The following is a 14063-nucleotide window of genomic DNA, read 5'->3' on the forward strand; positions in this document are numbered from 1 at the left end:
TGACGTCACGCGAACCACTCTCCATCGCCCTCTTGCATTCCCGCTCCTTTTGCTCGTGGTTGCCGCGGCGGCCGCGGTTTTGCCGAGTCTGCGCGCATCGTCATTTCGCCGTTTTTTATCTTTTGGCGTCGCTTCGATCGCAGCGTGGTGATACTGGGAAGCGAGAAAAGGTGGGCGTGAGTTGCACTTCCACGAATCCACAATGCCTTATAAGTGAGCGCTGGACCTTTTAACCTTCATTCCGTTTTTGCTTTGACGAGCGCGGTACACCATCACGCTGGGGCCATGGCTCTACTCTGGCTGTCGCTCGCATACGAGGCTGCTCTGTCCTGGCTTCCCCAACAAGATGTGCGGTCCGAAGGCTGGCCACTCACTGGAAGTCCGGTGCCGGTAGCCATCATCACGGCTTTCTATGTCTACTTCGTGAAGATCTTCGGCCCCCGGATGATGTTGCACCGCAAGCCTTACGAACTGAAGCTCTGCATCCTCGCCTACAATCTGCTAACCACGCTCCTCAGCGCCTTCTTCCTCGTGCGGTTCGCCAAGCTCGCCTACTGGGACCTGGGCTACACCTTCCTTCAGGAACAGGATCTGGGTGTCTCCCCTGCGAACCTGGAGATCGTGCGCCTCTCCTGGTGGCTCTACCTGTTCAAGCTGGGCGAGCTGGCCGACACCGTGTTCTTCGTCCTCCGCAAGAAGAACGACCAGGTCAGCACCCTGCACGTCGTGCACCACTTGATCGTCTCGTGGAACATGTGGCTGGCGGTGACGTATGGCGCGCAGTATCACAGCATGTTCGTCATTTGTCTCAACTCGCTCGTGCACGTCATCATGTACGCCTACTACTTCCTGTCTGCGCTCGGCCCATCCTTCCGTCGCTTCCTTTGGTGGAAGAGATACCTGACCCAAATGCAGCTCGGGCAGTTCGTCCTCCTCTTCGCGCACGCCATCGGCACGGTGTTCGCCACCGGCAACTACGTGCGTCTCTTCAGCTGGCTCGAAATGGCGCAGGCGGTGCTGTTTTTCGTGTTGTTCACCTCCTTCTACGCCAACGCGTACACCAAGAACAAGAAGCCGTGAGCCCCAGCAGCGTGCTCCAGCCAACTGGAATGCAATGAGCGTTCGTTGGCACTGCTGCGGTGTCCGGGCACGTCTTAAGTGGAATGACAAGAGACTGTAAGCTTACGGTTCCTTTCTTTGCGGATCGAACTCGATGGCTTTGCCCCGATACTTGCAGTTTTTCTTACTTCACTTTTTCACATTACTTTTTCAAACGAGCAGAAGCATTCTGCGTACGTCACATACGTAGCTTTGTTCAACTGCTCGCCTTTGCGGGTTCTCTTTTACACCCATTTTTTGCTATATTTGTACGCGCCGTTGAGTGATGTCATTATTTCTCCGGCCATTGTGACTTGTCTTGTCTGCGCTCTTCGACTTCCTAAAAGACAACCATGTTTTATTCATCTAGAAGACGCAGCACATTACCTTTATACTCTTTTAAAGTGTTCACATTCATGCACCCGTTCTGCTGTAGGACGAAAGGCCAGGCTTCCATGTTCTTTGATGCTGACACACTTGGCAATATTGCTTGTAAACGTCATTCGCCGGCATAACGCAGGCAAGTGTAGTGCTTATCACGATGTTTCACCTCTTTGTCTGAAAAACCATGAACACATTGGAAGTACGTGCTTTCCAAGTGTAGCATGCTGTAATTTCTTCGCCATTTGACATTGTAGTCTCTAAAATTTGATTGAAACGGATACCTGTTAACTTGCTGTTTCATCCTGGGCACTTTGCGGCGGGGCTTGCGCAAACAGGGTTTGTGAAAATTTTCCGCCGACGCCCTACGACGAGAGGACATTCTTGTGCTGACGTTCAGGACGAGCCTATGCAGCAGCGATAACGTGGCAAACGCAGCGCTGTTTCAAACAGCAATGCCTAATTTTGCTCCAAATATCGTGGACGTCTAGGCGAAAGAAAAACGAGGATTTGTCAAGTGTGTCGCTGTTAAGAGTTCGCCTTTTAGGTTGTGCTTTTTCGCCTACTTTCTGCAGAATGCTTCACCTACTAGTGTACATCATTCATGTGAACCAAAGTTTGTGCCAAACAAAACGTGGTGCTTTGCACTTTTATGTGACAACCCACTTTTATCAAATAAATGGCATAAACCTATGGTTGCGATGTCGCTGTCTTTTGTGTATCAACGAAACGTTTGTCGCGTTCCACTGCCTGGCAGCATTTTGCAAAGCCGAGGTGGGGCATCCACTCATCGCTGGTCGATTAAGTGCGTGCCCCCTCTGGTGTTAGGCTGCTGAGCACGAGGTCGCGGGATCGAATCCCGGCCATGGCGGCCGCATTTCAATGGGGGCGAAATGCGAAAACACCCGTGTACTTAGATTTAGGTGCACGTTAAAGAACCCCAGGTGGTCGAAATTTCCGGAGTCCTCCACTACGGCGTGCCTCATAATCAGAAAGTGGTTCTGACGCGTAAAACCCCATGTTTGCGTGCCCCTTTTTCAAGGTGTGCTTAACCCGCCCTCTACTTGGTGAAAAAAAAAAAAAGTCCGCGGACAGCATGTGCTGGTGCGAACATTTCAGTGAAGTTTCAGAGTCGTGCGCGTCGAATTGCGGCCTCCAGCGGAGCGCGAAGTCGCCTTTCTCTCGAACGATCTTTTCAGCAGAAGCTTGCTCCTCACTCTTTCCTGGACATTTTATTTCGTAATAAGGTCGATTCACATTAGCCGCTCCTATTAGCCCATAGCTGGCATCAACTAATGTTTAATCAGTGATTCTCTTCCTACTGTTACTGTGTTTTTGACGCAGTTTGATAAGCAGGAAGAAGTAAGCGAAGATCTGCTTTCGAATTTCGGTAATGACTGCGATCGTCCAGCAGCTGATTATCGTTTGCTCAGGCTCGGCCGGCCGCGTAGGAATTAGACTTTGGCCGCCCTGCTTATCGGTGTCGTTGCCATCTCGTCGCACCCCCCTCCCCTTCAAGCAAAAGTGAATTGCGTCGCGAGTACGTTTTCTGCAGGTGTTTGATGGGCCACACTTCTGAGACAAAAAAAGCGAGAGAAAGAATGAAGCATGCTCCTATGGCAATGGTTTTGTAGATGCGCGAGGGGAAACGTCATCCAGCTTGTCTTTGTGCACGACCAGCGCATGCCTTTCTCTGCAGGGCAGGCTCGAACGGAAACCAGTACTACTTGCGTTAATTTTCTTTCAAGTTCTGCTGTTGCGAGCCTTGTTTTCAACATCTTTCCGCTTCTGACTTCCTCGTCAACATGTGCACAACGCATTCATGTGAAAAGTTTATGTTCAAGATACGTGAGCCAGCAGTCCATCGGGCGCGGCTATTCTTTCATTGAAGCATAGAAAGGCAGAAAATGGGCTTTACTCAGCCTATCATTTGTTGTGCACAATTCTATATAAGTAATTTTTATCGCATGTTATACGTGCAGATCATCATTCGCATACCTGTAAAAACTTGTTTTTTATTCAATGGAAAGAGCACACTTGCTAATCCAAGAACATGCTATGCCTAGTAAATTTTCTACATAACTCTCGTTAACCTAACGTGCAGATATATTTGGCAACTATTTTGAAAACCACTATGGTTCTTTTCGTATTTGGATTTGTTTCGCGAAACAGTATGTAACACCTGTAGACCTTCATTCAGAGCTGTAGCATTGTGAACAAAGTATCATTACGCGATTCCTCACGCGAATATTGCAGATGTTCCTTAAAATTTCTGATATAATTTGTTTGGTCGATCACCATATAGGCACAGATCCCACATTAGCTCTCCATTCTTTAGTGCAGGGTAGCCTACCGGGCTCAGCCTTGCTGTCCTCACTGCCTTTACCTAATGACAGCTCTCTCTCTGTCTCCAAGACAACAAAAAGAACCAAGATTTTTGTCGAGAACCAGTAAATGCAGGCGAAACGTGTGTCAATCGGTGGTCGATCATCAGCTGGGGAGTGATGCACAAAGGCATTAATGAAAGCGTAGCTTCGGGACGCAGAGAAATATTTTTAATGCGACTCAAATCCGCTGCATTCAGTGCACCAGGGCAACCTGGGCCGCTATCTTGTACACGTTCGAAAAGCCGACGTTCGAGTTCGCCTCGCGCCGTTGTCCAGGCTGCGCCGATATCGCGGCTTAGGCCAATCAAGTCCAATCCCGTGAGGCGAAATCGAACGTCGGCTTTTCGAACGTGTACAAGATAGCGGCCCTGATCAGAGCGATGGTCGTTATACATTGCTGAACTTTCAATAAGGTTGTTTCCATTCATCCGTTCTCGTTTCAACGGTTTTCAAGAGAAAACTTTATTGCCCAACTCGTGTCGGCGTCGGTTTTGGTGCTGCCGTACGAAAACAATCAAGCCGCGCAAAAAAAAAAAAGATTGCTTGTCGGGTTGCGAGACCACCACGCTAACCGACTCGGCCACCGTCCGTTCATCATACGCGCCCTTTAAAGTAGGATTTTATATGCATAAAGTAGACGCAGCGCAAGGCGCGAGCCAATCACAGGCGTCCCCTCCCTCCGGAGGAGGGAAAGGGTGTGATCGCATGCTCGTTCGCCTCGCTCCCGCCGTTTCCCGCCAGTTCAGGCCAGGCAGTCGGATGGGGAATACAGGCTGCGCCGAAGAAACGCCAGCGGAAACGCCACGGGTTCGTCGTGTGTTCGGCCGAATAACACGTGATGCCGCCGGGAACTCGCTCGAGAAAGGGCTCGTCATCGACGTGCCGACCTCGCCGTGAGGGAACGTGAATCCGAGGCGTTACGACAACGAAGAGCCGCAGATCCCGAGCTTCGCTTGCACACCTCTTCCCAATAGTGGAAGGGCGGTCAATTTTTTAAACGCCGTCCTCTAATACGCTGCACGCACATTATGCATTTTCTTTCACAAATCCCATAAGCTCAGCTTCATGGGACGTGTTCGGAGCATAGAGCAGGTGCCGGATTTAAGCTTAGAGTCTAGTGATTGGCTGGAGGTCATCCGTCATGAAACTTTTGAAGTGGACGCAATAAACAGGAGGCGAAAGCAATTCCAGTTTCCTAGTACACTCGTTTCTGGCGCAGCATGCTTTTTTAAAATTTTTATTAAGATTATTCGTGACTTTGCCGAAAGGAACGATGTTTCTTGGCGCAAGCATAGCAAATTTTTGTTGGGTAACGTCACATGGCACCTGTCGCTGCAGCAGACGACGTGGGAAAGAAGCGCTCGCCATGCTGTTGGCATTTGCGCCGTGCCCGGCCAATTGATTTCTGTACGAAAAAAAAAGCCTACGCCCTGTGGGAAGCAGTGTGCGGAGAGCCTACCAAGTTAACGAAACGACCATGGGAGCACCAAGACATAGGCGGCTGTTTCATGACCTACATGATCACATTCATGTTGTGACCTATCATTTATGTTCGCCACACACTCTTCTAATACCATGCCGATTTTGGTACATACCACGTTAACGAAGCGATCATGAGAGCACCATGTTTTAGGCGGCGCTTTCATGACCTTCATGACACGCATGTCATGATCTATCATTTATGTTAGTCATACACTCTTGTCATAGTGTGCCAATTGTGGTGCATATCAAAATGTAGGCGGCTGTTTCATGACCTACGTGACACGCATGTCGTGACATTCATGTCGTGACCTATCATTCATGTTCCTCATACACTCTTGTCATGCCAATTTTGGTACATATCAAGACGTAGGCGGCTGTTCAATAACCCACGTGACACACATGTCATGACCGACCATTTGTGTTTGTTATGCACTCTTGTCGTACTATGCCAGTTTTGATACCTACCAAGTTAACGGAACGACCATGAGAGCATCAAGCCGTAGGCGGATGTTTCATGACCTACATGACACACATATCATGATATTCATGCCATTACCAATCATTATTTTCGTCATACACTCATGTCATACTGTGCCAATTTTGGTACATAAGAAGTTAACGAAACTACCATGAGAGGTCCAAGACGTAGGCGGCTAGATAGATAGGTACTGTCAAAGTTGCAATTGTTCGCCAAGAAATGCTTCGCATTTAATAATGAACTACAGAAGCACGGATATTCGCAACCAATAATAAATTGTTTTCTTAACCATCATAGAAGAGTTGGCACAGCCGACCACAACAGTTTTGTTTTGGCCTGGTCGGTGTAGTTCCTTTCTGTGAAGTTATCGAGCAGAAGCGGTAGCCGTTGTACATCTGCTCCCATGTCAGCCCCGCCAGGCCTCCTTTTTTAGCGTAATTAAACCATATGTCACACATGTAAAATGGGCTAAATACCGTGTAGTAATGATTAAAGAACATCTAAAACCGAAACCAAATTTTAAAGTGCGAAAAAGAGATGAAAAATTTGCCTTCTAGGCACAGGCTGCAAGGTGAAGCGCACCTCGGCCGTCGCGCAGGTAGCTCCAACTTCCTGTTTTAATTCAAAACGCAAAGCATGACTGCTACGTAATTCAATTCCTTTTTCTTTGGGGGGGGGGGGGGGGAGGGGGTGAGCGAAGGCTGCTGCCGTGTTCATGAACGTTCAAAGCTGGAAATGTCACAACAAGATCTGGTCGGTGGAATGTTCTCCAGCGCATTGAGTTTGCGCAGAAAGCGTTCAAATACCTTGTGTAAATATAAATTGCAAGTATTCTATTCCTGGAAAAAAAAAAAGAATAATCGCTGACATATAACGAAGGGAAATTTACGTCTGCGCGTCAGCTAGCATAAATCGGCTCATGAGCGGCTGTCAACAGGTAACTTCAGTTTCTTACAACGCAGAAAAATACGCTGTGCGAAACCAAAACCATGTTCACTAGAAATAAACCGTGGAAGATTTTTCATCTTTATAAGGATAGACTAGATGTTCACAATGTGCTCTTTTATTTAGATAAGGATAGAGCTTGTTTCTTTCATAGCGACTGCAGAAAAAGTGTGCTTACCTCTCGTTCGCTGGAAAGCGGAAAAATTTCGTCCTGCTGTTCCTCCTCGAACTGCCACATCACACAGCCGCCGCGCAGCACGCTTTGTGGATTTTCCTTGGTTTTTCGACATTGCCGGGACATCAGCGGGCACAGAATAAAATATTTACCTGCAGAACACTCCTAGCGCAGAACGGATCAGGCTCACCAGATACAACGACATAACCAGTGCATATCTAAATGCCAGTAAGATATACCCACCGCCGAGTCCCAAATTGAACAGTAGGCAGGCCGTCGCCTGGAGACAACTCCAAACGAACACCTTCCCTAATCTATACCGTCTGAAACGTATCTTCCCAGATAAGCATCAGGACGACGCGTGCAAATTGTGCCAGGAAGGACCAGCAACACTCAAACACATGCTCTGGGAGTGTAATGTAGTTATAAGAAGGATGGCAGTTGCTCCGGAGACCCTGTCGTCGAGGTGGGCCGCCGCTCTGCGCAGCTCCGACCTCGGAATCCAGACGTGGGCAGTCCAGCAAGCCCATGAGGCGGCGTTGAGGCAGGGCCTTGACGTTCCCTCGTGGGAGGCCTGAGCCCGGGTCGCGTTGAACCTTGCCGGACGTACAAGAAAGCTGCATCCATCCATCCATCCATCCATCCATCCATCCATCCATCCATCCATCCATCCGTCCGTCCGTCCGTCCGTCCGTCCGTCCGTCCGTCCGTCCGTCCGTCCGTCCGTCCGTCCGTCCGTCCATCCATCCATCCATCCATCCATCCATCCATCCATCCATCCATCCATCCATCCATCCATCCATCCATCCAACGTATTCTTGGTAATTATATTTCAGTTGCACTAACAACTGCACTGCCGAGAAAAGTACTAAGTTCGCGGTTTTTCCTAGCTTCAGCAGGTAGTGAAAAGTACTACTTATAAATTTACTACCTGCACTTACTAACGTAGTGCTTTTTGTGACACGTAACGTGTTCGAAATGCACAAGTAGTAAGTGGCTACTATCCGTCAATCAAGCTCGTGGTGGACAAAGCCGTTCCGCACAACGCAGCGCGCCCAGACTGGTGCATATGAGCGCGCTCAAGCCTTGTCTTGCACGTCTTCGGTGCCAAAATCGGGAGTAATGGTGCCTACGAAAAATCAAAAACCAAACTTGAACTGCGCGCCACGGTGACGTTCAGTAGGCGGAGCGTTGTGGGCCCGCCCAGCTCCACCGTAACCTGCTCATGCACGTCATTGAGAAGGAGCGGAAGCGCTGCTTAGGGTATGTCTGATTGCCAGTAACTTCGCTTCTTCTGAACGTACTGAAGTACTTCTACAGTAAAGCTGTATATGACTAGTTTCCAGCGGATCAATGCCTGTAGACCAAAAACCGTGGGTCGACCCCGAAGATAGTTCAATACTGGGCCGACCCGCGGCGGAGGTCATGCAGGCTTCAGGCACTCCGCCAATTTGTAAAAATAAATTTAATATCTTGGGTAAAAATACAACCCGTATCAGATGTTAAGCTGATAAGAACAGATACTACAGTTTGACCTGCGTCGGCCATGTCTACGTTCGCACCGCCCTCTCTTTGTCGGCGCTGCAAGCACTTGCGTATCTCCTTTCCTTTCATTCCGCTCTCTCGTGGTGGCGGTCCCGTCCAAACCTGACGCGTGTCTAGTTGCCTCCGGCTCGTGGGGGCAGCGGTCCTGTCGTCCACGCGAATGGATATAAAGATCGCGGTAAACGAGTCCGACCTATGTTCAAAATTCAGTGTCACCTCTGCATCGTATGCTAAACAGCTTCGCTGGTCATCCCCCTTCACAGAGTGGAATTGGTCATGCTTCTTGTGGCAAAGTATCTCTGAAATATTCTGTTTTAACTTCGAGTGCATTTTTAGACTACGATAAGAAGTAATGCAAGACCCCTTTAAGCTTTAATAGGAAGGAAGTAGAAGTTAGGTGTAGCCAAGCAGGCGGCCTGAGAAACCTCGCTTGGAAGCACTTCATTTTAGTAATGCCGGATATCGATGAAATTGTCGCCAATATACAGTTTTCAACAATAATTACGAGAGGGAAGAGATAGATTTATTTATAGAAAGGCAGAGAGGTCGACCTGAACTTGCTTGTATGGTGCTAGTGTCTACGGGATCTGAAAGTATGTTTATTCAGCCAGCAAGAGAATGATTGGCCGTGCATGGATTAGTCTAATATTCACTGAATGTGCACAAAAGATTCGCACTTGCATCCAGTGTGCGAAGACGCGACAGCGAATTTACCATTTTGCGCCGCAGACTCGGAAAGTTTCGCGTTTCATCTATGGCAGGAAACAATCGAAGCGGGCCTGCGAATACTCCGCCCGCCGCTGCCAGTCTGATGTCGTGCTATTGCTCGTCTCATACGACAGTACTTTTGTTCAAGGCCGTCAGGACCCCGACGCAAACAAGGGTTTCGTGATTCGTGTCTTTACGCTTCGCCGCGGGCAAACACTTCCCCTTGTACATTGATGTATTTACATGCGCCGTGCTTCGCTACAGATACATCTGTCGTCACTCTCTTGTCAGAGACGCATCATACTTTATTTTCGTCCTCGTGATATTGCGGCATCGACCTATCACCTGTGCATACCTTGCATCCGCATTAACTAATATTTGCATTTCGGCGTAGCATGTCAGCGGTGTAGTGCATGAACATTGCATGAGATAGCCGTTATGACCTGTGCTGTGTGCAAACAAAAATTGCATGAAATGAGACGTTACGTAGCATGAAAGTAAGACACAATCACACCCACCACATTTGTTATTAACCGCTTCACGGAAGCATAGCTTCACATGGATTCCTAAATCTGCGTTGGACACGCGAAACTTATTTTTCCGGAGAATGGGCTGGCGGTGAAATCCGCCAAAATTAGTGATATGGTCGAGTTGGTCTATGATATTGCAATACGCATTAACCCAGTAAATTAAATTTTTAGGTTTGGGGTGCCGAAAACGTGCAGTGGATTATGATGGACGCCGTAGTGGAGGGCTCCGGATTCGTTTTGACCCCTTGCGTGTATGTATGTATGTATGTATGTATGTATGTATGTATGTATGTATGTATGTATGTATGTATGTATGTATGTATGTATGTATGTATGTATGTATGTATGTATGTATGTATGTATGTATGTATGTATGTATGTATGTATGTATGTATGTATGTATGTATGTATGTGTGTGTGTGTGTGTGTGTGTGCGTGCGTGCGTGCGTGCGTATGTGTGTGTGTGTGTGTGTGTGTATGTGTGTGTGTGTGTGTGTGTGTGTGTGCGTGCGTGCGTGCGTGCGTGCGTATGTATGTATGTATGTATGTATGTATGTATGTATGTATGTATGTATGTATGTATGTATGTATGTATGTATGTATGTATGTATGTATGTATGTATGATGTATGTATGTATGTATGTATGTATGTATGTATGTATGTATGTATGTATGTATGTATGTATGTATGTATGTATGTATGTATGTATGTATGTATGTATGTATGTATGTATGTATGTATGTATGTATGTGTGTGTGTATGTATGTATGTATGTATGTATGTATGTATGTATGTATGTATGTGTTTGTGTGTGTGGGGGGGAGGCGTTCTGGCATTTCAAACCCACCGCAATGCGGCTGCCGCGGCCGGGAATCAAACCTGGGGCCTTTGCTGAACAGCACAAAACCATAGCCACTGAGCTAATCCGGCGGAGATATAGCGCAAAAATGTTGTTAACTCACGTGTGGAAGAGAACAACACAATCGCTACGTCATTTTTTTTCTCCCCACTTGAACAACACGCTCATAGCAGGATGCAACAATATGTGGTTGATCTAAGTAGCTCTGAAGTAACACTGTACAAGAAGCGTAATTCATTAAAACTTCGTTAAGGTGCACATTTTCTTAAATGTGATGGTTAATGCCTCAGGGCATACAGAGGTATATGATGCGGGCGAATAAGGATGATTAAATGAATGAGAAAATATTTGCGGATCTTATGAAGTCCAGGAGCAATCGATAATGCGATCCCCGCGTCCAAGCAGTGTAATCGCTAGGATTATGCGGTGAAAGTCCCGTTGCTGCGAGATGCCGGAGCCTCGTCGGTTTCAATGCGCATGATCTATTTGTTGACACAATGTCGAAGCCTACCAACTGGCGAATTATGGCGGCGACAGCTACGTATATGTGGGTCCCCATGCAAGAAAAGCAGCAAGAACAAACAAACAAGGAAGAACAGCCACCTGTGAACGAATACGTCAACAAATTTGGTGTGGCGTTTAACTTGTTGAATGTGCGTCGCGGGTAGTAATACACGGTTCCCCTACCTTGCAATTAAATTAAATTATGGGGTTTTGCGCACTGTTGTGAAGTCGGGCCCTTCGCAGCCACGAAGGTACCATATATGATGTCGTGACAGGTGCCGGGAGAAAGAAAGGTGCCGACTGACGTTTAAGATACAAGAAAAAAGTCTGTAAACAAAAGCGCATCATCAGGTTTTACAAACATGGTTTCAATTCTCGGAGCACACTAAATGCTCTAGTCTTTGCATGTGCGAGCCTCCCTTACAAGCAGTCTAGATCCGTTTTTTATGCCGTTTATTTCCCTCTTTCACTCATCGAAGAAAATCACTGGCCAATCATAAACGCAAAACCATTCACATTCTATCCCGGCCCCAACGTTCCACCTTTCTGCAGTACTCCTACTTTTTTGCAGCACGCCCACCTTTTTTTTCTTTTTTTTTTGCCTAACCTCCCCTTGTCTCCAACGTCCCACAATACGAGGCAACCACGTGGCAAATTGTGAACTTGGCGCTGACGTCCTTTCCCCGAGAGTCCTTGACAATGACCCTGTCATCAATAAGTGACCCCTTTGTGACGGTCAATCTCTCAGGATCGGCAGCCTAACCTTCGCAGTAGTCGGAGGGCGACGTCGTCGTGAAGTCAACTGTCATTTCCGGGTGCTCGAAAAGTCGAAGATCGGGAACGTGACTGTTTGTTCTTAAGGCTCAGGTGACACTGATTGAGTTGCCTTGGGTGAACGATGAGGCGTGATCAGCGCAAGTGACAGCTGCATGTCTGCCGATAAAGCATCTTTTGTTCCAAGGGATCGCCAGGCACAACACCGCCATAACCACGATCTGATTATGAGGCACGCTGTTGTGGGGGACTCCCGTATAATTTTGACCAGCTGCGGTTCTTTAACATGCATCTAAATCTAAGTACATGGGTGCTTTTTTGCATTTCGCCCCCATCGAAAGGCGGCCGCCATGGCCGAGATCTAAAACTGCGACCTAAGCAGCGCAACACTGAAGCTCCTAAGCAACTATATGGCGGGGGACTTTCTTGCCGTAAAGTGGATGAAATGTAATCCGACCAGATACGTAAACGATCGCCTCAGGGAACTTCACGCGTTGGTAAATACTCAGGAATTTCACATCTTGCAAATAATTGCTGAAATTGCTGTTGCTGTCCTGCTTTAAAAAGAAATGAAAGAAAGCAGAGAAAAGACATTGTTTTGGGACATTGAGGCCAACGTGCATGTGAGCTAGCTCAATAGTATTATAGTAAAGCAGAGAGGAGCGAAGCGTGCATCAGTCAAGCTACAGACAACTTACAGGATAAATAAATCATTCAAATCGATATCTTAGAGTTGCCTCGTCTGTTGAAAGTTGGGCAGTAACACGGTTCTCACGGATGGGAGCTGTTTTCTGGCGATGCAACGGGTTTACCTATGTTGTACTTCGCGTGCGCAAAAAGACGCAATTACTGATCTCATCAACCGGCCTAATCAGCCACCACGCTAAGTTATATTTTCAGGAGTTACCTTCACCCATCAAAATTGCCTCCCATGAGGATGTATACACCGGCAGCAAGACCGTTTAACTTCTCGTGTCTCCAAAACAGCGCTGTTATTATCACCAAATGAGAGATATGTGGACCAAATACGCATCTATATACCGATAGGTTGGTGTCGTGTGCCAGCTCTACATGTGCCGGGGTCATTACAGCTACCCTAACCCCAATCTGTTTCAATCTGTCCCATATCACGTCAACACCGACCGATATATTGCTGCCTTCCGTACTGCTGTAATATACGCCCTGCAAGAGCAACCTCGCAAATGGGTCACATTTTGCCACTATAAAACAGCAATTCAGGATTTGTAATTTGCTATACATCATAGGGCACTTGACAAGTTAGTACTGTCGTCATCCTTATGAAGGAGAATACGCGAGCTCATGACAAATAGCCCCATCGGCCACATGTCGCGCGGCACCGCGACAAGATGCAAAAACTGAAGGAAAGGAGAACGCCGTTCCTTTTCTTTTTCTGCTTGCACCCCAGCACCAAACATTTTTTTTTATATAATCCTAATTTTTCTTGTGGCATGCCTGCGACTAAGACCCATTTCATTCGCGTCTGATATGCACGCAGAGCGCCTTTCGCATCGTCGGAAGCAATCGGCGTAAGCGGTTAGCATGACAAGTAGCATGACCTCCCTACCACATTTTCCCCGTTCTGCTCCGCTTTCGTGCTGTATCAGCATAGAGAGAAGGAAACACGCAACAAGGGGTGCAAGCAGTAGAAGTAACGGCGCCACTCTCTCCTTTTGTTTGCACATTTCACCACGGCGCCGCGCAGCATGTGGACGACAAGGCTATTTGCCCCGCGATCGCGTGTTCGCTTTCATAAGGATGACGATAGTACATAAGCCAGGTTACCAGCATCAGGCTTTCGATAAAGTTCACGACATTATACTTCAGCGATTGGCAAGATTCATCGGCACTTATTGAAATGATTTCACCGACGAAGCTACCCGGTCAGCCTGTGAAGTATTCCGAACGGTTCCCGCTCCCCTATTCAAAACAGACGCTGCAAGAAAACTTTATTCGCCGAGTGAGACTGCGACACACACTTCACCTAGCCTATCGAACTGCTTCTGTGTACACTGGATTTTTTTTTTGTTAACGCTAAAGCTACCACAAAAAAAGTGTCTGCTCTGATGCGACATCACTGCGCCGCCTCTGGCTTGGGGTAGCAGTTGCAAAGGGTTACTCGTTCCTCATTTAAATGGGCGATACGCCTGTATGTGCGATTCTTGCGGCAGAGAAGAT

The 14063-nt window shown here is 47.6% G+C and overlaps 1 protein-coding gene and 1 pseudogene across 1 annotated transcript; one reads left to right on the top strand and one right to left on the bottom strand.

The window, feature by feature from the left end:
* Window positions 1–225: 225 nt before the first annotated feature.
* LOC135898771 (very long chain fatty acid elongase 7-like) lies at window positions 226–2174 on the top strand. The gene has a single exon (XM_065427913.1). It carries the CDS (start codon window positions 286–288, stop codon window positions 1078–1080), a length of 795 nt encoding a protein of 264 aa, XP_065283985.1. The 5' UTR covers window positions 226–285; the 3' UTR covers window positions 1081–2174.
* Window positions 2175–8314: 6140 nt separating this feature from the next.
* LOC135898820 (U2 spliceosomal RNA) lies at window positions 8315–8494 on the bottom strand (annotated as a pseudogene).
* Between the last annotated feature and the right edge of the window lie 5569 nt (window positions 8495–14063).

This window comes from Dermacentor albipictus, chromosome 3 (assembly GCF_038994185.2).
Source record: "Dermacentor albipictus isolate Rhodes 1998 colony chromosome 3, USDA_Dalb.pri_finalv2, whole genome shotgun sequence".
NCBI classification, from domain to species: domain Eukaryota; kingdom Metazoa; phylum Arthropoda; class Arachnida; order Ixodida; family Ixodidae; genus Dermacentor; species Dermacentor albipictus.

Coding starts and splice junctions, on each gene's coding strand:
- LOC135898771 (XM_065427913.1), top strand. CDS start 286: ATGGCTCTACTCTGGCTGTCGCTCGCATACGAGGCTGCTCTGTCCTGG.